The sequence below is a fragment of the Gymnogyps californianus genome, chromosome Z, assembly GCF_018139145.2.
Source record: "Gymnogyps californianus isolate 813 chromosome Z, ASM1813914v2, whole genome shotgun sequence".
Lineage (NCBI taxonomy): Eukaryota > Metazoa > Chordata > Aves > Accipitriformes > Cathartidae > Gymnogyps > Gymnogyps californianus.
Genome location: NC_059500.1, coordinates 65260441 through 65281293, shown reverse-complemented (window position 1 = coordinate 65281293; position 20853 = coordinate 65260441). Strand labels below are relative to the sequence as shown.

The 20853-nt window shown below is 36.9% G+C and overlaps 1 protein-coding gene across 1 annotated transcript in view; it reads left to right on the top strand.

Moving 5' to 3' along the window:
* The first annotated feature begins 312 nt into the window (after positions 1 to 312).
* The window catches only part of MTREX (Mtr4 exosome RNA helicase), a 47475-nt gene continuing 26934 nt past the window's right edge, over positions 313 to 20853 (top strand). Inside the window, exons 1-15 of the mRNA XM_050912779.1 lie at positions 313 to 428; positions 833 to 964; positions 2631 to 2697; positions 4907 to 4969; positions 5510 to 5622; positions 6459 to 6633; positions 7640 to 7730; positions 8094 to 8218; positions 9438 to 9536; positions 10324 to 10426; positions 10563 to 10694; positions 11912 to 11991; positions 13383 to 13493; positions 14580 to 14681; positions 16175 to 16300. Of these exons, the coding sequence (XP_050768736.1) occupies positions 313 to 428; positions 833 to 964; positions 2631 to 2697; positions 4907 to 4969; positions 5510 to 5622; positions 6459 to 6633; positions 7640 to 7730; positions 8094 to 8218; positions 9438 to 9536; positions 10324 to 10426; positions 10563 to 10694; positions 11912 to 11991; positions 13383 to 13493; positions 14580 to 14681; positions 16175 to 16300 (1635 nt within the window). The remainder of the gene's footprint in view (positions 429 to 832; positions 965 to 2630; positions 2698 to 4906; positions 4970 to 5509; positions 5623 to 6458; positions 6634 to 7639; positions 7731 to 8093; positions 8219 to 9437; positions 9537 to 10323; positions 10427 to 10562; positions 10695 to 11911; positions 11992 to 13382; positions 13494 to 14579; positions 14682 to 16174; positions 16301 to 20853) is intronic.

Here is a 20853-nt window from a genome sequence, read left to right as displayed (position 1 = left end):
AGCACCTCGCCACCGTCGGGCCTCCTAGGCCTTGCGGGAATCAGGTTCCGGGGCAAGGGCCACCGCCGGCCGCGGGGGGTTGTGGGAAGGGCTTGCTTGGGGGTTGTTGTGCGCTGAAGGGAGGCTTACGGTGCCCCAGTGCTGGCGGGGTGGGATCGGGACGTGCGTGGGGCTCCCGGTGCCCGGGGGTGCCGAGGGAGTTTGTTTCTCCTCGGGGTGCGGCGCCGGCGTAGGGGCGGAAAGGATCCGGGGTGGGGGTGGGGGTAGGGTGGAGGCTGTGCCGCGCGAGGCATTGTGGGACCGGTGGGGAAGATGGCGGACGCATTTGGCGATGAGCTCTTCAGCGTGTTTGAGGAGGACTCGGCCGCGACCGCCTCCGGCGCCAAGAAGAGCAAAGTGGGCGCCACCGAGAGCGCCAGGAGACCGGGGTGAGGGCGCGGTGGGGGGCCGGGGGAGCAGGGCCGGGGGTGCTCTGGCGGCTGAGGCTCGGGCAGCGGTGCTGGGCCCGGCTTCTGCCAGCTTGTTTGACCTGCTGAACCCCCTCGGGATCGGGGAGTCGGTGCAGCCTAAAGGGACACGCTTTCCTGGGATCCCTGGCCCCAAAGTTGTAGCCAGCCCGGGCGCAGTGGGTGATTGGGGAGCGCGGGGGCCTGGGGGCAAGCTCATCTGGGAAGCGGTTTGAAAACCCACGGCGGTTTTCGTGAGTGGAGTTCCCCGGGTTGTGCCCTGAATGCAATGTGATCACTGGTGCCCGTAGGACACCTGATTTCTTGTCTGAAAATACATACATAAAAGAGGCAAATTTTAAATTTGTTGTCTATTTATGCTGCAGAAAACGGTCGGAGGAAAAATCTTCAGTAGCTGCGACAGGGAGGCCCAAAAGGGAAGTTGAGGTCGATAGTACAGAAGATGCCACTTTGGGAAAGAAGCCAAAATTGGAAGATGTTGTATCAGAAGATGCTAAGTAAGTGCCCAGCTTAATGTGTAATGAAATCATAGCAAGACATACTGGTTAGCTATATGCCAGTTGTGAATAGTTGATGTAAGTAGCTTTGCAGTGTTTTCATGTAAAGATGAATTTGCATATGAAGTTGATTTTCCATTATCTGTATAAATGAGGGTGTACTGGTAGTACAGCTTCAGCAATGATGAGCACTGGATATGTTTAAAATAATATTGCGGACAGATAGGCAACTGCAGTATGAAATGTTCATGTATTTGTGGTTACTGCATATGGATCGGTGGTTCTTGGTCCAAGCCATCATGTTGATTTCAGGCATATAGCAAGAGATAAGCAGTGAGGCACATGAGAGGAGGCAGGTTTGCTGTGTACCGCACAACTGAAAGACATAATTGGCTTGGGATACAGGAAGAAGAATTTGACCAAGGACACAGACACAAGGCTTTTGAGGCATGTAAGATTATAACTGCAGCAAATATTTGGAATCTTAAGTACAGATTGGCTTTTAAATTTGAGCACAAATGCGAGGTATTTGACATGGAGAGGGGTGTATACTTGGACATGTCAACAGCTGGGGAGATAAGGCAGCTGAAGGGAAGCCAGAATGCGATTTCTGTGCTTTAGGATCTGCATGTCTCTCCTTCCTTTCTTTCTAGAACTTCATGACAGGTATTGTGAGGGGTTTTGAAAACAGATTGAAGGGACAGTGTGGGCACTGTTTCAGCTTAGTATATCTTAAGAGATTCTTGGGAACTTGAAAGTTTATATATTGTTTCAGAAAATGATTAGGAGGGTTCATAGAATAAAAACTCATCCAGAGCTGCCAAATGCAGGTATGTACCTCCTAGCTCAAAATGTAGAAAACTCTACTACAGGAATAAAAATGATGTGCTTGCTGTGTTCTTATACATTTCTCTGGGTGATGTATTATTGACTTATGTGAGACAGAATTCTGGTGTGGATTGTCATTTGGTCTTATGTGGTCTAATTTTTGTTAAGTTCAAGGTAAGATTTTCTGTGAGAAAGTCATGAGAAGACTTCTCAGAACGCTGTAAACAAAGGGTACCTGTAGAGAAGCAAAACAGAACCGAAGCCAACATTTTAAGTCAGTTTCTGTGTTAGTGGTCTCAGTAGAATGTATACTTGCCCACAGTAGCTTATTAAGGATGTTAAAACTGTCAGAAAAAACCCACTGTTTTATGCAGTGAGACACTAGCCCCTTATTGTGGCCATGAGAGAAGGGACTGGTAAAGAAAAGAGGCGTCTCGTCTTCAGGCAGCTGCTTTGGATGCTTCAGGCTGCTGTTATGACTAGTAGCAGGAATACAGCTGTTGAATTTTACTTTGTTGTATATTGAAAAAAAGTCCCCATTTAATCAGAAAATTTCATGTGAACAAATGTGATCCAAGTACTGTTTTGTGGTGCAAGTTTTTAAGGTGTTACAAATCCCAAAGCAGTAGCTAAAGTAGATTTATATAGTAGCAAAATTTTAACGCTTACAGGTATTCTTAGTCCTGGTAGTAGTCTCTGCCAACTGTCCGTTTCAAGTTTGTGCATCCTTTTTTTAATGTTGCAGTTAAAGTAGAGGCGAGGTTCAACATTTTCGCGTTTATAAAGAAAACAGGATTTTTAAATACCTTTTTGGCAATGCTAACTCATATGTTTTTAGTCTGGCAGACCTGATGCCTCAAGTAAAGGTGCAAGCTGTGGAAACTGTTGAAGGTTGTACACATGAGGTGAGTGCAGTAAAAATGCACATGAAAAGTATAGGCTTGTTTCATAGAATTATATGTATTACTGCCAGTATAATAATGTTGTTTATTGCACTTGTACTTATTATATCATAGAATCACAGAATCATTTAGGTTGGAAAAGACCGTTAAGATCATCAAGTCCAACCATAAACCTAGCGCTGCAAAGTCCCACTAAACCATGTCCCTAAGTGCCACATCTACACGTCTTTTAAATACCTCCAGGGATGGTGACTCAACCACTTCCCCAGGCAGCCTGTTCCAATGCTTGACAACCCCTTCAGTGAAGAACTTTTTCCTAATATCCAATCTAAACCTCCCCTGGCACAACTTGAGGCCATTTCCTCTCGTCCTATCGCTTGTTACCTGGGAAAAGAGACTGACACCCACCTCGCCACAACCTCCTTTCAGGCAGTTGTGGAGAGCGATAAGGTCTTCCCTCAGCCTCTTTTTCTCCGGGCTAAACAACCCCAGTTCCCTCACCTGCTCCTCATAAGACTTGTGCTCTAGACCCTTCACCAGCTTTGTTGCCCTTCTTTGGACATGCTCCAGCACCTCAGTGTCTGTCTTGTAGTGAGGGGCCCAAAACTGAACACAGGATTCGAGGTGCGACGTCACCAGCGCTGACTACAGGGGGACGACCACTTCCCTAGTCCTGCTGGCCACACTATTTCTGACACAAGCCAGGATGCTGTTGGCCTTCTTGGCCACCTGGGCACACTGCCAGCTCATCTTCAGCTGGCTGTTGACCAACACTCCCAGGTCCTTTTCTGCCAGGCAGCTTTCCAGGCACTCTTCCCCAAGCCTGTAGCATTGCCTGGGGTGGTTGTGACCCAAATGCAGGACCCGGCACTTAGTCTGGTTGAATCTCATGCAGTTGGCCTTGGCCCATCAAACCAGCCTGTCCAGATCCCTCTGTAGAGCCTTTCTACCCTCAAGCAGATATATTATTTCATATTATATTTAAGGTAGAACAGGCTTGTAAGGAGTTTGAGGTCTGTATCTGGCATTGAGCATGCACAAAATGCACTTGAAAAATTAATAGGATATCTTACCAGAAGCAGTTTGAACGATACTTGCAATAAAATGAGTGATTGTGAAAGACTCGATGATAATGTTGATAGGTTTCCATATTTGAAAGGTACCAAGCACATTCTGAGTACTGTTGTTGAGGAGGAAAACCTACTGGTTGTTAAAATAGGTCTGTGTTCATAGTGCAATCTAAGTGTGCAGCAGTGCATTGAGATATTTTGCTATTCTGTTTCAAGAATGAAAGGTTTTCTTGTAAGGCTGTTTACTGTTGAAAATTACGTTTTGGTAAAAAGGGAAAAATATCTTCTTTTATGTAAAAGCAAAATAATGAAAACTATCCATTTTCAAATTGTGTTAATAGACATAAATACAATTTAAAATATGAAAAATCAGAAGTAGTAATGCTGATTTTTTTTTTTTAATCATCCTTCATCCAAAGGTGATTGTCAGAAAGAGTTTCTATGAGAATTAAGTATGTAAATTTTAACTTCCTGTACTTTTATGCTCATTTTCTTTTCTGTGCTGTTTTCCAGAACTAGCTCCAGTTAATTAGGGTCACATTCAAGGACCCTGTATGATTAGACCCTTGTAATGAAGGAGCTGTATATACAATTGATGATACAGGTTTTAAAGCCCATGCATCTCTACAGTCTTTGTTATGTTGAGATGTCTGGTAGAGGTTTGCCATCGCTTAGTAACTGAAGAGAGCTTAAATATTTAGTATGAATGAATGTTAGATATTGGCCAGGAACAGGAACTTTAGCTGTATGAATACATTGTCCTTGGAAAGGGAGCGTTATCAGTATGAGCTGAGTAACTGCTTCTAACGTCCATTGGCCAGAAGCCATGGCTGTGTCTTGGCCTGAAGAGCTAATGTTCCAAGGTAGGCGAAGCAGAAATATTTTACACAAGACAGTGGGGAGTATCAGAGAAGCAAGAGAAGGAGCATTGTTGAGGCAGGAGAATAGAAATATTGGTTGAAAAACTCTGAGAGGAAGGAAGGAAGCCTTGACACATGAGCTCATGGAAACAGGATAATAGAAATTCAAATTATTTTTCATGCACTTTACATCTCCTGCCCCAGCTCTTCGTAACTTGCCATGTCACTGGAGTGGCCACCTGAGAATTCTGCAACTGTTTTTATTTAAAATGTATTTTATAGGTTGCACTTCCAGCAGATGAAGACTTCACAGGTCTGAAGCCAAGAACTGGAAAAGCTGCAAAAGTATGTGATAGATTGCATTTATTTTTCTGTTTGCATATGCTTTAGACAGTAGACAAGGGTAGAGGGAAAAATGATGTACTTTGTCAGTGAGGCTTGGAAAAGAGTATCTTGAAAAGATGGCCTGTTGTAAGTAAAATTGGTGTTTCTATATTTTAAATTTGGTAGAGTAAAATGATGTTGTTGAGTGGGGTGGGTAGGTTGTTGTGATTTCAATTCTATTCTACAACATCAGGCGGTGTCTTCAGTTTTACACTGTAGTTTCTCTTCCTAAATTAGTAAATTAGAGAAAATTCAGTCATGGGGGCAAGATTTTAATTTGCTATGACAACAAGACATAAGCAAATATCTTAGGTGTGGTATTAGATGAAATTATTTAAATACAAAGTCATTGCAAAATACTGGATTAAGATTAGTTGAAGTTACAGATATCTACAAGATTTCATTTCTGCCTGTAATTTGCATGCTAGATCAGTCACAAAATTAATTAGATGTAGTAACAGTCTGTGTTAAAAGTATGTAATGTTTTTACTTTCTTTTTAGGAATATCCATTTATTCTTGATGCCTTTCAGAGAGAAGCTATTCTTTGTGTAGATAATAACCAGTCTGTGTTAGTGTCGGCTCATACATCAGCTGGTAAAACTGTTTGTGCAGAGTAAGTAATTTTCTGACAGACTCTAATAAGAGAATGGTGTGATGTTTGTCATGTCATTTTGCTGAACCGTCAGTAGCTGTTTTGTCTCAGTTTCTTGATACAAAGTTTGGACCATCAGTGTTAGAGTTGAATTGACTACTATTGAATATAAAAATTACTTCTTTCATCTTGTTTAGTGGGTAGAGAAAGGCTTAATCCATGTTTAAGCTTACCTTTATTTTTAAACAGTCTGGTTTTGTTGAGATTTTATTGTATAGATTGAAAGGAAAGTTTCTGCAATACAGATTTGCATGAATTTAGAAAAAAATACCTTTGTTTTCTAGCCTCTGGCTATAACTAATAAGGAGTTTCTTTTGTGTTTTCTTTGCTTTGTGAGCAGCACTGTTTTGATTTAATTTGCAACTTGGTGTTTTGTCAGGCAAGAAATGTTTAAAAGATAGTGTATGTTCCTTGTCAGGGTTTGGCCTGACAGTGGAGTGGCTTTGCTGACCTGAGGTGAGAAGTGAGATGTACATGGAGATGTATTAGAGTGTGAGTTCGAATAATAGTAGTTTGTCATGAGACAGTGACAATTAGATTTTTAGATTAAACTAGATGTGCTCTGATGTCCATAAAAATCAGTTAACTTGTTGTCAATGATTTGTCACTCTCCAAAGAGGCATACATAGTTGAGTTAAGATTGCACTGAACTTAATAATCTATATATGAAATGCTTCATGTCATTCTACTGGTGTTCTGAATTGCGTATTTTATTTTTTTAAGCAGAAGATTAGAGGAAAGTAATATGCTCTGAATGTCTTCCTGACAACTGTAATATGTACAATGTTGCAATACAGGTACGCAATTGCCCTGGCTTTGAGGGAGAAACAGCGTGTGATATTTACAAGTCCAATTAAAGCTTTGAGTAATCAAAAGTACCGTGAGATGTATGAAGAATTTCAGGATGTTGGTTTGATGACTGGGGATGTCACCATTAATCCTACAGCTTCTTGTCTGGTAATGACAACCGAGGTAAGATCAGACAAGTAATTCTTGATCTGTCTGTGTTTTCTTCTACTCTTTTTTTGGCTGAGGTCTGATTTTGAAAGATAAAAGTTAACATAATAAGCCCAATTAGGGTAGAAAATGTTATGAAGTTCATTATGCCTCCCTTTAATGTTTTAACTTTTGTTTATTGAAAAAGTTAGATAAATCTCTGTAAATTCATGCTTTTGGACTATCAGTCAGGAACTTTCATTCTCACATGGAGAAAGGCAGAACTTAATTTCCTGAGTGCTCAAGACACTGAGTTTGCTTTGGATAGATGTGAAGTACTGAAAGTCAGTCAGACTTACTGAATCCTGTAGGGTCAGTATATTCTTCTAGGGAAACAAAATGGGGAGAGGAAAATCATTGAGTGATAGTTGAGTGGTTCAAACTAGATGCTAGTACTCCAGGAATATACAGCTTTTCACCTTTCGTAACAAAGTACTGCTGGCACAGTTTTGCCGTATTTCTGTTACAGAAATCTGTCCAGTTGTAAGTTGGAATTTTCCTCTTTCTGTCTTTACTTCAAAGGAGTAAAGAGTCTTATGGAGAAGACTCTGGTAGGGAAAGATTGGTTTGGAGAGACAGGAAGACTTGATTTCTGACAAAAGATTTCCTTGTAATCACAGAGAGGTTATCTATTAGGATGAAGGAAGAAGAAGGCTTAGCAGAAGTAGATCTGTAGACCTGTAACAAATATGCTGCCACATAGAGGCTGGGAGAAGAATAATGTTTTTTCTTTCATGTTCCTTCACTGGTCTTGCAGGGAAACCAGTTCATCTCATATCATGAGATTTGTTAGATTGGAATCAACCTGGAAAGTATTTCACAGCCAATCTTTAAATGCTTTTAAGTTTTGTGGAAAATAAGATTTCATATTGCCACGTAAATGTGAACCAAAAATTCTGGCAGTTTCTTACTGACATCTCTGTAAGATGTGACTGTTGTTATTTCATGTGATGGATCTCAATTTTTTTTTTTCCTTTTGTAGATTTTGAGAAGTATGCTCTACAGAGGTTCTGAGGTTATGCGAGAAGTCGCATGGGTTATTTTTGATGAAATCCACTACATGAGAGATTCAGGTATCCTATATGTACAATTTTTCTTTTCCAGAAATCTTTTTGTTTTTTCCCAAGAACAAATTTTTTTTATTTTGAAGAATTAAGTCTTTATTCTGTCTCTTAAAATCAGTCATATTTGTGCGTAAATCCTTCAGAATTTGTTTTCTACTGAACATATATAAGATAGTTATTGTGTGTTGCAGTCTGCATTTTCTTTGCCAAGGCAAAAGCCACTTTGAGGCCATTTGATATACCCCATTTGTGTAGGGGAGGCTTATTTTAGTTTTTGTTTTATTTTGTCTTTAAGCATGCTGTTCTTTGGCTTCAGAGCTGAAAAATAGGCTTTAATCACACAAATTTCCCATGTGACTTCTCCATTTTCAGAACGTGGTGTGGTTTGGGAAGAGACAATTATTTTGCTCCCTGACAATGTTCATTATGTGTTCCTTTCTGCAACTATTCCAAATGCCCGTCAGTTTGCTGAATGGATCTGCCATCTTCACAAACAGGTAATGTTTCTGATGTGCTATACATCCATCCTTGTTGTCTTGTGGCATAATACTGTCTCTTTGGTTGATGAGAAATGAACCTTTGAGCGTCTTTTTAGTCATCTTCTTACTGCTTATAAATGATGGTAAAGATCACTCCTGGCTTCTCTGGTTGTACTCCCAGCTTTTGCAGCTATACTGGCTGTTGGTTCTACATAGCAACATTAAAGCTGTTTATTTAAAGTTTATTTTCCACACTTAGACACCAGCTTGATTTCAACAGACATTCTGAATTATGAAGCGTGACGAATGTACTATGATTTTCAGAGGGCTGGTAAACAAGAGGTTATTTGGAGAATTTGTTTGAAGAGCTCTGTAAAAAGGCCATGCAGAAATCAAAAGTAAATCATAAATCCATAGGAAATACTATATATGCATGCAAACAAAGTGAGAAAAGAGGAATGTAAGAAATCTATCCTGTCCCATAATCATTAGGTTTATTTTATTCTGGTTTTTTAAGAGATGTTTTTGCAGCAAAGAATATGGGAATTAGAATTAGGGAAGTTAATATCCACAAGAGGTTGGTCTGATTTTAAAAATACCCCAGAGAATGATTCTTATGTTGTTTGTGATGAGAGGAGTGCAGTATAAGAGATGTCTATTTAAGCTTGACACAAAACCTTGACTTTGTTTTGCAGAACACTACACTGTGATTTTTTTTTTAAAGCAGATTTACATAATAATTTAATGTTTTAAAGGAAGTGTTTTGTTTATTTTTTTTCTAAACAAGCTTGCTCCATGCATTAAAACCTTAAATGTTTTTAAAAGTCTGCTATGTGCCTTTTTAGGTGGTGTAAGAAATACTGCAGGCTTTTTTACAAAATAGAAATTAACAGTTTTTCCTTTGGTTTTAAAAGGTGTTAGGATTTTGAGTCTGTGTAATAATACAGAAGGAAATATTACCTGTCCTTACTTTTTGTGTTCACGAGAAAGAATTTTTGTGGCCAGCTTATGTTCTTCAAAAGGATCTGCAGACTTTCATTTTCTTAAGCAACATCATTAGTACAAAATCCATATTCAGGAAAGAAAATTCGTTATCTTAGTTTCTGTGAGTCTTACTTTCTGGCTTTTAGAAAGATGTATTTTAATAGTAATGTATTGGATTTTCTATCAAGCAAGTGTTTTTACAATGCAATTAGAAACATTAAATATTTATGTGTATGCTGTTCTTTCTTTATAGCCTTGCCATGTGATTTACACCGACTATCGACCCACTCCACTGCAGCATTATATATTCCCAGCAGGAGGAGATGGACTCCATCTGGTAGTTGATGAAAATGTAAGGAATATTCAGTTTGTTTGAAAGATCTTTTTCCATGCATATCAGTCACGAGCTTGATCTCTTGCAAAATTTGGATTGGCTATACAAAGAATGTTTGTGTTAAAATGAAGTACAAATGGGTAACAGTGATCTCTGAATTGCTGTTAGATTTTTGGAGTCTTACGGAAGAGACTGGTTTTGTTGTCTAATGTCATGTAGTCAGCTGAGTAATACTTTGCTGAGATGTCTTAAGTGCCCTCATCCTTGCTTTGTTTTCTAAATTGCATGCTGCTTTCTGTAAATCTGCAAAGTAGCTGATGTTTCTTGTACTGTTTCTCACTCAAAAGAAAACGTAGTAGCATTTAAATTTTACTTCAGTTGAGGGGGCAAAATATTTTTGTGTCTTTAGGTGATTTTGAAGTAACGACTTATTTAAAATACATCATTGGCTTGCACAGCAGTAGCTAATGCCATAAACAGTAGTATTGCACTTGAAACTAGGTCTTCATTGGGCAGTGTACTTTCATGTAGACATTCCTAAAAGTCAGTTTTGGTATTGTGTCATTCAGTGGGTCTAGCGTGGTTGATGGTGTGGTGGATAGAACCATGAACAGTAACTTCAGAGACACCAATGTAATTCTGAGCTGTGCCACTGACCTAGTAAACTCACTTGCTAGCTTATGCGTTGTTTTTGTCCTTCTGCCTGTAAATATGGGGTAATGGTACTGGCTATGCAAAGCACCAAGTATTTTTAAGTGGGCTATGTAAGAAGTAATTACTTACAAAGGTTGTGTTTTATATCTAGGGAGATTTCAGAGAAGATAATTTTAATACAGCAATGCAAGTGCTTAGAGATGCAGGAGACTTAGCAAAAGGGGACCAGAAAGGCAGGAAAGGAGGAACGAAAGGTGAGTTTGAATCCCATTCTAAAGTAACTGTTTGTATAATACAACAAAGTTGTATGGAAGTTGTGCTTGTGTCTCAATTATTCCATAAGATACTTTTTGCTAAAATTACATTTAAATCAATGTAATCTCTCTGCAGGTCCTTCAAATGTTTTTAAGATTGTGAAGATGATCATGGAAAGGAATTTCCAACCTGTGATTATTTTCAGCTTCAGTAAGAAAGACTGCGAAGCCTATGCGCTTCAGATGACAAAGTTAGATTTCAATACAGGTACAGATAAATAAGATATAGTTTCATTCATAGTTGTAGTTTGATGTGAAATGTTACCCTGGTTAGATATTTCTGTCTCCTTTGGGACTTTTTGTGTAAAAACAAATGAAAAATACGTATTGCATTTTCATTTACTGTGCCAGTACACCAGGCTATTTTCAGTAGGAAACTATTGGTGCACAGAGTACTTGGTCATCACAATGTTGAATTATTCCTCTGTTTTAAACTTTATTTCTTTCTCCAAAATCCTGTTTGCTGTAATAATAGCACAAGAGTACCTAGAAAATTCTGTCTATAATGGGAGAATACTGATCATAACAAATGTATTTACCAAAATTTTCATATATGTCCATTAGAAAAATTAGTATTCTCTCAAAGTCAAAACAACTGTATAACAAACCACTAGACTGTTCTTTCTCAACTATTCAATCCAGTTTTCTTTCTTTCCTTCCTCCCCCTTCTCCTCAAAGAAAAACCCAAAAGGTAAACAAAGGAGATTTTTTCATTTTGGATTAAGACCAAGCTTGGAAAATAAATTTAAGTTCATCGCTTCTTGGAAATGTTAGGAGTTGTAACAAAACTAAGGAATTTGTTGTAAATCAACGTATCATTTCATGTTTGTGAACTGTTCAGGGTTCTTGCTTGCTTACTTGCTCCAATCTTTGCATGTTCTGGTTCAGTGTTGCAAAATAATGCAGCTGTTTCTATCAGAAAATGTGAAGATACGCAGAAGTGCAGAGATGCATTTTTATATGTTTTCTTCAGTCATACCTTTGAATATATATTCTTGATATTTGTACTACTTAAGTAGAAAAGGTGTAAACTTTGAGTATTAACGGGGAAGAGGAAGAGCCTCTATGTCCATGCGGACATGGACTAACAGGTAGAAGAGGAACGGGAAGGTTTGTGAAATAGACAGAAAGTACATAAAAATGAGAAATCCCAAGCTTGGAAATAGCTGAAGTTTGGATTATTCTGCCAGGTTTGTTCTGTTTTCCTTTTCCCTGAGCATCTACTTCTGGTTACTGTTAGGCTCCTTCAGGCTCACATTCAAGACTTGATCATCTGACCCAATGTGGGTGGTTTTGTGTAGACTTCACAGTCTTCCACGCTATTTTTGTTGTAAACTTTTGTAAATATTAGAATGTGGTAATGCTTTATTTACATATGGTATTAGCCTTCTAGATTTTGTAATAGCTTACAAATTGCCTTCTTAGATGAAGAAAAAAAGATGGTTGAAGAAGTGTTCAATAATGCAATTGATTGTCTGTCAGATGAAGACAAAAAGCTTCCTCAGGTGAGTGGAGATTGAATAGGGGTAGCTGCTGCTCTCCTGTTTTCTGCAGCTTTTGAGGCTGTGGGTCTTTTGTAGTGGGTACAGAAATCATAAACTGGATATTCTCATTCATCTCCCCAGGTTTTAACAATCTCTTGCATTGCTCCTTGGCATTGTGAAATAGGACTCAGTGATTAGGATTGATTCCAGCAAATGACATATGCCAAAATTAACCATGGAGTTCCTACCCTGTGTGGTTTTTTTTTTTCTAGTTATGTTTTTAAGTAAACATAAGGGCTTATAAAGAGATATATCTGCGTTAAAACTGTCTGGAAATAGTTCAAATGAGAGTGCAGCATGCACTTTATCAGATATTGACTGCTGAGCCTTTCAAGAAGTTGAATTGATGCATCTGCATTCTAATTTATTGTATAATGACTAAGCATAGTGACTATCTTTACAGTGGAAAAATACAAGGTTCTAAATGGACAGAATATTACAGGATTCAGTACTTTTGTAACAAATACTAAAATTATAATTTCTTTCTACCCCCCTCTTCCCTTTATTTATTTGTGTCCGTCATTTCTTAATGTAGTGATCTTTATTGTAAGCGTGGCAATTTCTCTTTGAAAAAAACAACCATTTAGTTTTTGGCCATGCCTACTTGCTTTAGATTCCACGTACCTGTTTTGTTTGTGAACTTGAGAAAAATGGAAAATATCCAATATATAAGGTGTTATGTGCTGTGGTTTTTGTTAAGCTTATAATAGTGGCATTATGTCCAAGTAATCTGTTTTGGTCTCTGTGGACAATGATATCTCAAAAACGTATTCTCAGAATTAGGTTTGGGGTGGTAACCAAGTGTTAATAGATTGTTAATGAGAATCTTTGTTTTCAAAGAAAAAAACAGAGACAAAGCTAAGTTTATGTAGGTATTTGTTTGAAGTATAATGTTTTTAGAATTTAAGAGATTAATTCAGTCATTTACAGCCTGAATTTCCTTGTATGGCTCTCATAGGTGGTGACTTCAATGTTTTACAGCACATATCAATAAGTGAAATCACTGTAACTAAAATTGAAACAAAATATCTCATGCATACCAGGATCACTATTTCCAAAAATGGTTTTTATTTAAAATACTAACTGCATGTATAAATTAGGGCATAACTTCACAGTTGGCCTAACCCAATTTAAGACTAGTCTACTGAAAAGATTGACCTCTGGCTTTACCCTTCATATCATTCCTAGTTCTAACTGGAAAATAATATTGAAGGGATATTTCTTGTATTTAAAATCAGGAAATAGTGAATTACATGGACACTAAGGACAATGTTGAGGTTTTCCATACAGGTTTTATTTTTCAGTAACGAATATTAAAATTTGTTTACTGGTATTGATATGTTTCTTCCCAGGTTGAGCATGTACTTCCTCTTCTGAAGCGAGGAATTGGTATCCATCATGGTGGCCTGCTTCCTATCTTAAAAGAAACCATAGAAATTCTTTTCTCTGAGGGCCTAATAAAGGTATATATTTCATGTCCATATTTAGGTTTTTCTCTGTTACAAATACACAGTCGGTAATCCTGAAAAACCAAGTAGTATGTCTTAGCTCAGAATGTATGCTAGTGTTACAGCAGTGATCTGCCTTGACTGAAGAAGGTGAAAGACTCATTGCAGATGCCAAACTGCAAAATGCTTTGTGTTTTAATGTGATTCTATGCAGGAAGCATCAGTACTTACCAAAAACTTTTTTTGAACATTGTGTGGACCAGTAAGTAGGCAATTTTAAAAAGAGGTACACACATACGAAGGGAAAGGGTCCATTCTGTGGATCTGCATACTGGGTTCTACAAATGTGCACAGCACCTCTGGAAGCCTGTAGCTGTTCCAGTGGCACAGGTTAATTGGTGTAATTGGTTGCAGCTCCCTTCCCTTGAGAAATGCCAATATTTGCATAAATGCCTCCGTCTTTATCTGAAAAAACAATTCTTGAAGCTGTTGGTTTTTTTTTTTTCTCTTGATAAGGAAAAGTTTGTAGTCTTTAATACTTTGCCTTGATGTCTTATGTTAGTGCACAATTACAGCTCTAGTTTTTAGTGTTCCAGGTTTTATTCTAAAGTATTTAAACTTGCAATGTCTAACTTTAACATTTTCTTCAACTGTTTTATGATATATTTTGCTCCTATAAATGACTGTAGACATTTACCAAGCTGTTTGTTGGTTGCCTTAAGGGACATACATTCAGAAAAATCTAACCTTAGATGAAAGTTATGGGGTTCTTTTGGGTAGCTAACTGCTATTTTCTTCTTGCAAACTTTGAATGTGGAAATTAACTATTATTTTTCATTAATATAATTTGCACCCCCTTGTGTTTTCCTTTGGAGTCTTTCACATGGTCCCATCTAACTAGTTTTCATGTTTTCCTGGAGGAAATAAGGGGGAAAGAATGTTTTTGGTCCAGTTTTTAAATATTGAATGCGCCTATGTTCCTATGTTGACTGTACGTAGGTAGTAAAATCTGGAGAGGTTTTGTGTAGCAATCTCTGACTATTTGCACATTTGCTTAAGAGCCTTTGTTTTTGCTTGCTTAACTTTAATCTGTTTATTTAGGCCTTATTTGCAACGGAGACTTTTGCTATGGGAATTAATATGCCAGCCAGGACTGTGCTATTTACGAGTGCCAGCAAATTTGATGGAAAAGATTTCCGATGGGTAAGTGAAAAACAGGTTCTGTAGAATAACTGGATTGCATTATTTAAACCGTATTAGGATTAAATTTACTCTTGACATATCCACTTCAATGTAGTAGACAGTATTTTTTTCTTTCAAAAATCTTTCTTTGTTCACTAATCCATTCATAATTAGTATACAAATTCCTGAAGACAAGATTCCTCAGATTATGCATGAAATTATTTAATAGATGTAGCAAAAGGGCAACAAACACAGGTTAGTGGTGGACATTGGATTAGACTAAGACTTCAGCACAACTTGTCCAAAACTGTGAGACCCAAGTATTTTCTTCTGTGTCAGAGCAATGTGGAGAATAAGTGGGGTCAGTATCGTATCATAATGATCACTAAATTTACATTTCAACAGACCCAAGAAAAGAGATCATTTACCTCAGGAAAGTATTGACTGTTCTGTTATAGCAGAGTATTTTGGGTAGCCCACAGAAAGACAGAAATGTGCGGAGGGAGAGACAGGTTCTTAAACAGCTGGAAAACAAATAATTTAAAAGTTTTCAGCGTCAAAAGCAGGTATGTGATTCATATGTAAATAATAATAAGGGTGTACAAGTCATCACAGTAAAACTATAAATAAGTGTCATGGTTCTTCTTTCGGAGATGGGAAAATTGCGATAAATATGCACTTGATGTGCATTATGAAGTGATCATCTCTTCAATCTTAGTTTGGGCTGTTCAGTTTCACGATTCATTCAGTCTGATTGCATGTCCTTAAGAGATAGGCGAGAATTAGCTACCTTTGAGGTATCAGATATGTAGAACTCCTGCTTTTAAAATGATTTAGCACAGTTTCCTTAAGTAGTTTTTGAGATCTGACTTAAAGTGAAACTCAGGAAGTTGCTGGGAATGCAAGTTCCACAGATGACAAAAAAACCTGTTTTGTAACTTACTGAGACATAGGGAACCAGTTATAGCTGGCTCTTGTCCATGTCCCAGTTCTTAATAACCTCTTCAATTTTCACAGTTAGTAGGCATAGAAATACTGCTCTTGCTGAGTATCAGTATTTTAATGTTACGTTTGAATCATTTGAATGAAATGATACATTATTTGAAGATGGTGAAGATGCGTTATCAGTATGTTGAAGATGTATTATATTTTAATAATCTCCACCATGCCCAGGAACCTTCCATCACGTAAGACATTAGTAAAATGTTTTTTGTGCTTATTAAAATGATGCACCGTGTTATGGAAATCACTGTAGCTATGGAAGCATTAGTTAACTTACACTGCTGACATACATTATTCATAGTCATGGGTTTATATCTTAGTAGCTTAGTGATCAATTATGAGTAATGAATTCAATCTGTGAAAAGTTCATGTCTTAGATAACTCTCCTTTGCTAATTTTTATACTTCTTGGTCATTTTCTGTATAATTGTAAATAGCACTTTATATGTTCTTGCCATTTTTCTAATGTTTGTTGATTTTTTTTTTTTTTTTCTTTTTCTCGTCTTATCCTAGATATCCTCAGGTGAATACATTCAAATGTCAGGTCGTGCAGGACGCCGAGGTATGGATGACAGAGGAATAGTAATTCTTATGGTGGATGAAAAAATGAGTCCAACAATTGGCAAGCAGCTTTTGAAGGTAGGAGAGAAGTTAACTTTTTTTTTTATCCTCCCCACTAAAGTTATTCTCATTTGAATAATGCAATGTGTAAAATTATACACCTAGAACAAAAAGTATGTAGATGATGCAGATAGGAGATGACAGCTCCTAAAAGGAGTATAGGCTTTCACTGAATTCTCATTAAAGCAGGAGTTTCTATTGTGAAACAAAATTAGAAGACTAGTATCATCCTCCTCTGTATAAAAGGGATCTCAGGCAGGAGAGGTAGAATTATGTCCTGTTTTCTAGTCATATCACTCCTACTGCAGTATTCTCTTCATTTATTCCTGACTACAGTCAGTTCAAGGATACTGCTGAACTAGAAAAGGTTTGGTGAGCTTTCACAAGAGTTATTAAAAGCTTGATTCTGTCGTGAAATAAAACTTTATTAATGGACTTTTCAGTGTAGTAGACAAACTGGACAAAGTAATGCAAAAAATTAGATACATATGATAAATAAGAAAAGTGAGATGGCTTTCAGTGAGCTAAAATTAACTATGGAGAAATTGATAGTGCTTGTAGGAAACGTTGAGGTTTGGAAATCATGAGGTTGAAAAAAACACTCTTGTGGTTGAGATGGGCGTTAGATTATAGGGCTTCCCCAAACTATAATGGAAGTAGTTACAAATTATTACAATAACACCCTCTTGCTTTATAATTTGAATGTGAAACATTGCACTCATTACACTTCTATTTAAATTCCATGGCAAAAATCACCATAATGAAGCATAATGTTCTGGTGTGTTTGTTGCCTGTCTTAGGCTGCTTACGTTAATTGTGCACACATGTTAAAATTGAAAACTTGGGGAGTTACTCTGTACACTATTCAGGAGCCTGAAGCCTTGGTACAAATAGTAGGTCATTTATGTTAAAACGGCACTTACAGTATTACTAGAGTTTGTATAAGTTGTGGGAATCATCTTAAGTCAGCATCAGGGTATGTTAATAAAATGCATGTATTTGTTGCCAAAAAAAATCAGATGCCAGTATTTCTTTATCTTGTTCAGACAAATGAAGAACAAGGGGAAAATATGTACATGGCTGCTGTTAGTTATGCAGATGTGGATTCTTTGTTGTGTATCTTGCTTTGTCAGTGCTACCTGTTAATCATAATAAATGTGTACATTAGATCACTGTTATACACAGGTAGTGTTTACCTTCTTAAAGTTAGAATTTTCATGAAAGCTACATTATGGCTAACTAACCAGAAATTAGTAAAATAAGAAATTTCAAAAATATTGGAACTCATTCATGTATGGTAGCATTAGGTTTTGAATTTTTTTCTTCGTCTTGATTCGATTTGTGTTTTCTCAGTGGAGTGGACATATATTTATTTGTTTACATGCACACTTAACACGTGTACATCTCTGAGATGTATGAAGACTAAGTAGTTTAACTGGATTTTTATGAGTTTTTAAGACTATTTAAAAAAATAGATATAATTTTGTGGCATACTTATTTAAATAAAGGCTTTATACCTTTGTACTCCACAGCTGAAAAATTGAACAGCCAAGATACAAAATGAGAGATGAAAAAACCACTCCTTATGAATAGCATTAGTTTTGTGTACTTGTAATCTGTAGCTTATGAAGAATATCCTCTGAAAGTTAGTTTATATGGAATAATTGTAAATAGGTTAAGAAAAATTGATACTTCAGTTATTTATCTTCAGACTTTATGAGATTACTCTCTAAGCTCAACCATTCAGGTGGGTTTTTTTAAGTTTCTAAGTTCAGTAGTTAGAGAACTATAGAACTAAATCCGCATGAATTAAGACAAAAAAAGGAAATAATCACTTATATTTTTATACTATCTCTATTTTTTTGTCTAGATTTTAAGGAAATAATAAAGAATATTTCCTTTATTAAAACTATAAGCCCTTTGATTTTATTTTTTTCCCGTATAAATTATAAGGAAACAAAAGGGAAAAATAATGGCAACTTCTTTGCTTTCTGTATTATCTCTTGGTTCTTCTCCACTGATCTAAATAAATTCATGTATTTCATTAATTTTTCACACTACTTGTGAGCAAGGACTGAATTTAAGGTATCTTTGAAAAAGATCAGAAGGGGCTATAATGAAGGTACCGATGTTTCTGTAGCTTCTGTAACTATTCAGCCAATTGCTGAAAAGGCAGTAAAAGTAATCTTTTATGAGATGAACAGTACAACATAAAAATACTTCTTATTTTCCTTTTTATATACAAAACACTTTGAGGAAATTTCATGTCAAAACGGGTCAAGAATGTATAAAGACTAACATTTCTTCAATGTTCACATTTTGTATTCATCGTTAAGTGTGTCTGAATTAGGTTTTACTTACTGACTACAGTGTTTGTCTGTAGTAAGATCATGATCATGTCTTGCAGTAGTATTTGGCTGCCATGTGAAGTATTGTGGCTTTGCTCCAGGATAAGCTAAAGATTTATAGGGAAAACTTCGGAAGAAATAAATTAGCCATATTGAGAATGATTGGACATTTACATGGGACATTTTTATCATAGCTGTTCAACCCTAATGCATGTCTGATCCAAACCATTTCCTGAATACTAGAGCAAAACGTCTAGGAATACTGTTATCAGCTGCCTAACACTGCGATCAGTGAAGTGAGAGCTTTGAGTATATTTCAGTACCAGCAGTATTGCTGCAGCTGTGCTGTTTGGCTATGGCACTGTTCATTGCGACATTGTGTACAGTACTTCAAACTTAAATTCAAAGTTCAAATCTTAGATGGAGTTCTTAGGAGGGATATTTGTAAATATTTCTAAACTCTGTAACGTACATTTGTCTTCTGCAGTGTAACTAGGTTTTTTCGTTTATCCTTAGCATTTATTGACCACTGAATATTTAGTAAACTGGTGACCTGCACAGATCTATAAAACTAAATGCTTAGAATACTGTTGGATAGTTTTCTGAAGACAGTAAATTATAGTTTTTCATTTGCATAATACTAAGAAATATTTGATGGGAAATTTTTTTTTGTTTCCTTAATTAAAATCTTCAGCTACATTGTGTTAGTTTAGGTAGGAAGTAGAAAGCTTCTCCTTGACGCTAGATGGCCTTTGAAACCAGAGCAGCATCTCTCTAGTTGGAATTTGGCCATGTTACAAGCATGTATTCCTACAGAGACAATTGAGTTACTGAACAGTGGTAATTTCTTATGTCTCTAAAAGACAAAAATCTTCAGTGAATTATGTTACAGAAATGAATGATTGTATAATGAAAGACAATGTGCTAATGTAACTAGGTTTTTGAACTTTGAATTTGAGTGTATCAGTTCTTTGCATCTACTTATTCCTTCACAGGAGAAGTTAGATGGACTGAAAAATCGAAAGAAAACATTCATCTAGCCAGATAAAATATACAGTATTATGCTTTCCTTGTCATTTGCATATGGAACATAAAGTGCCCCGATGCCAAGCTGTAGGGGATATTCCACTAGCTACATCTGGCTCCTTGGCAGGGCCTTCCTTTATAGTTGGCAGTACTGTGCTTATTTGGCCTGTATGCTGCCATTAGAAATCCGTCTTGTCTTTTTGTATTTTATTTTGACTCTTTGGTTGTTTTATTCTACCAGGCAAATGAACAGGATAGCAATTGAGACAGTTTAATACTTTAACTTTCTGCCTGTGTGCACAGCTCTCTCATATGACTACTGTGCAGTTGTTGGAAGGTTTCTTAATTTTGAAAGGGCAAATCATTGTTCCCTTATAATTGAGGCAGCGTCATTAGATATTTTGTGTTTTAATCATCTGCTATGTATCACATATGGCTTTTACTTTCAGACTCCCAAGTACAAAGAAAATTCTATTTAGCGTGAAAAGCAGTATTTACATAAAAATAAATAAATTTATGCTGATCGGGAATAAATGTAAGATTGGAAATGGTGAGGAGGTGATGAGAAGCTTCAATCGCTAGAAGAGGAAGTTTCTGGAACAGGAGCTATCCTATAAAATTGCTGGAAGTTAGTACTTTTGCATAAGCATAGCTACCTGTCTGCAGAAGGAATTAATAATAAGCCTTGGGCACCAGTGTAATTTTGTGTGGATTTCTAACATAGAAAGTGTAACAAGCAACTAAAACTCTTGCCTGGGTCATGAGAAATGCCATAATTATGTAATACTATAAAAAACTGATAAGTCAGAATTTAGGAAAAACGGTGGTTAATGTGTAGGAAAGAAGTACTGTTTTATGCAGAAGTAGTTCACTTAATCTTTGACTGTGAGGTTGCTTGTTCCTTCTTTTGACTTGTCTGGTATTGACTGATAGGCCATGGGTCTGCTCCTGTACTGGTCTTTGTGTTTTAAAATAAATACAGGTGTGTGTGCTCTTGAATGGGGTTGAAAAATAGTAAACCTTTAAAAATTACCTAATGTAAAAGTATAGATTCTGTTGTTTGAGTGGTTGGGTCTTTGGGTGGTTTTTTGTTGTTATTGTTAGGTAAATTTAGGACAGTCCAAAACTGTTGTTAGTCTTTGTTACTCTTTAAAATACCCATATACATTAACATCATACTCTTGAAATTATTAGTGT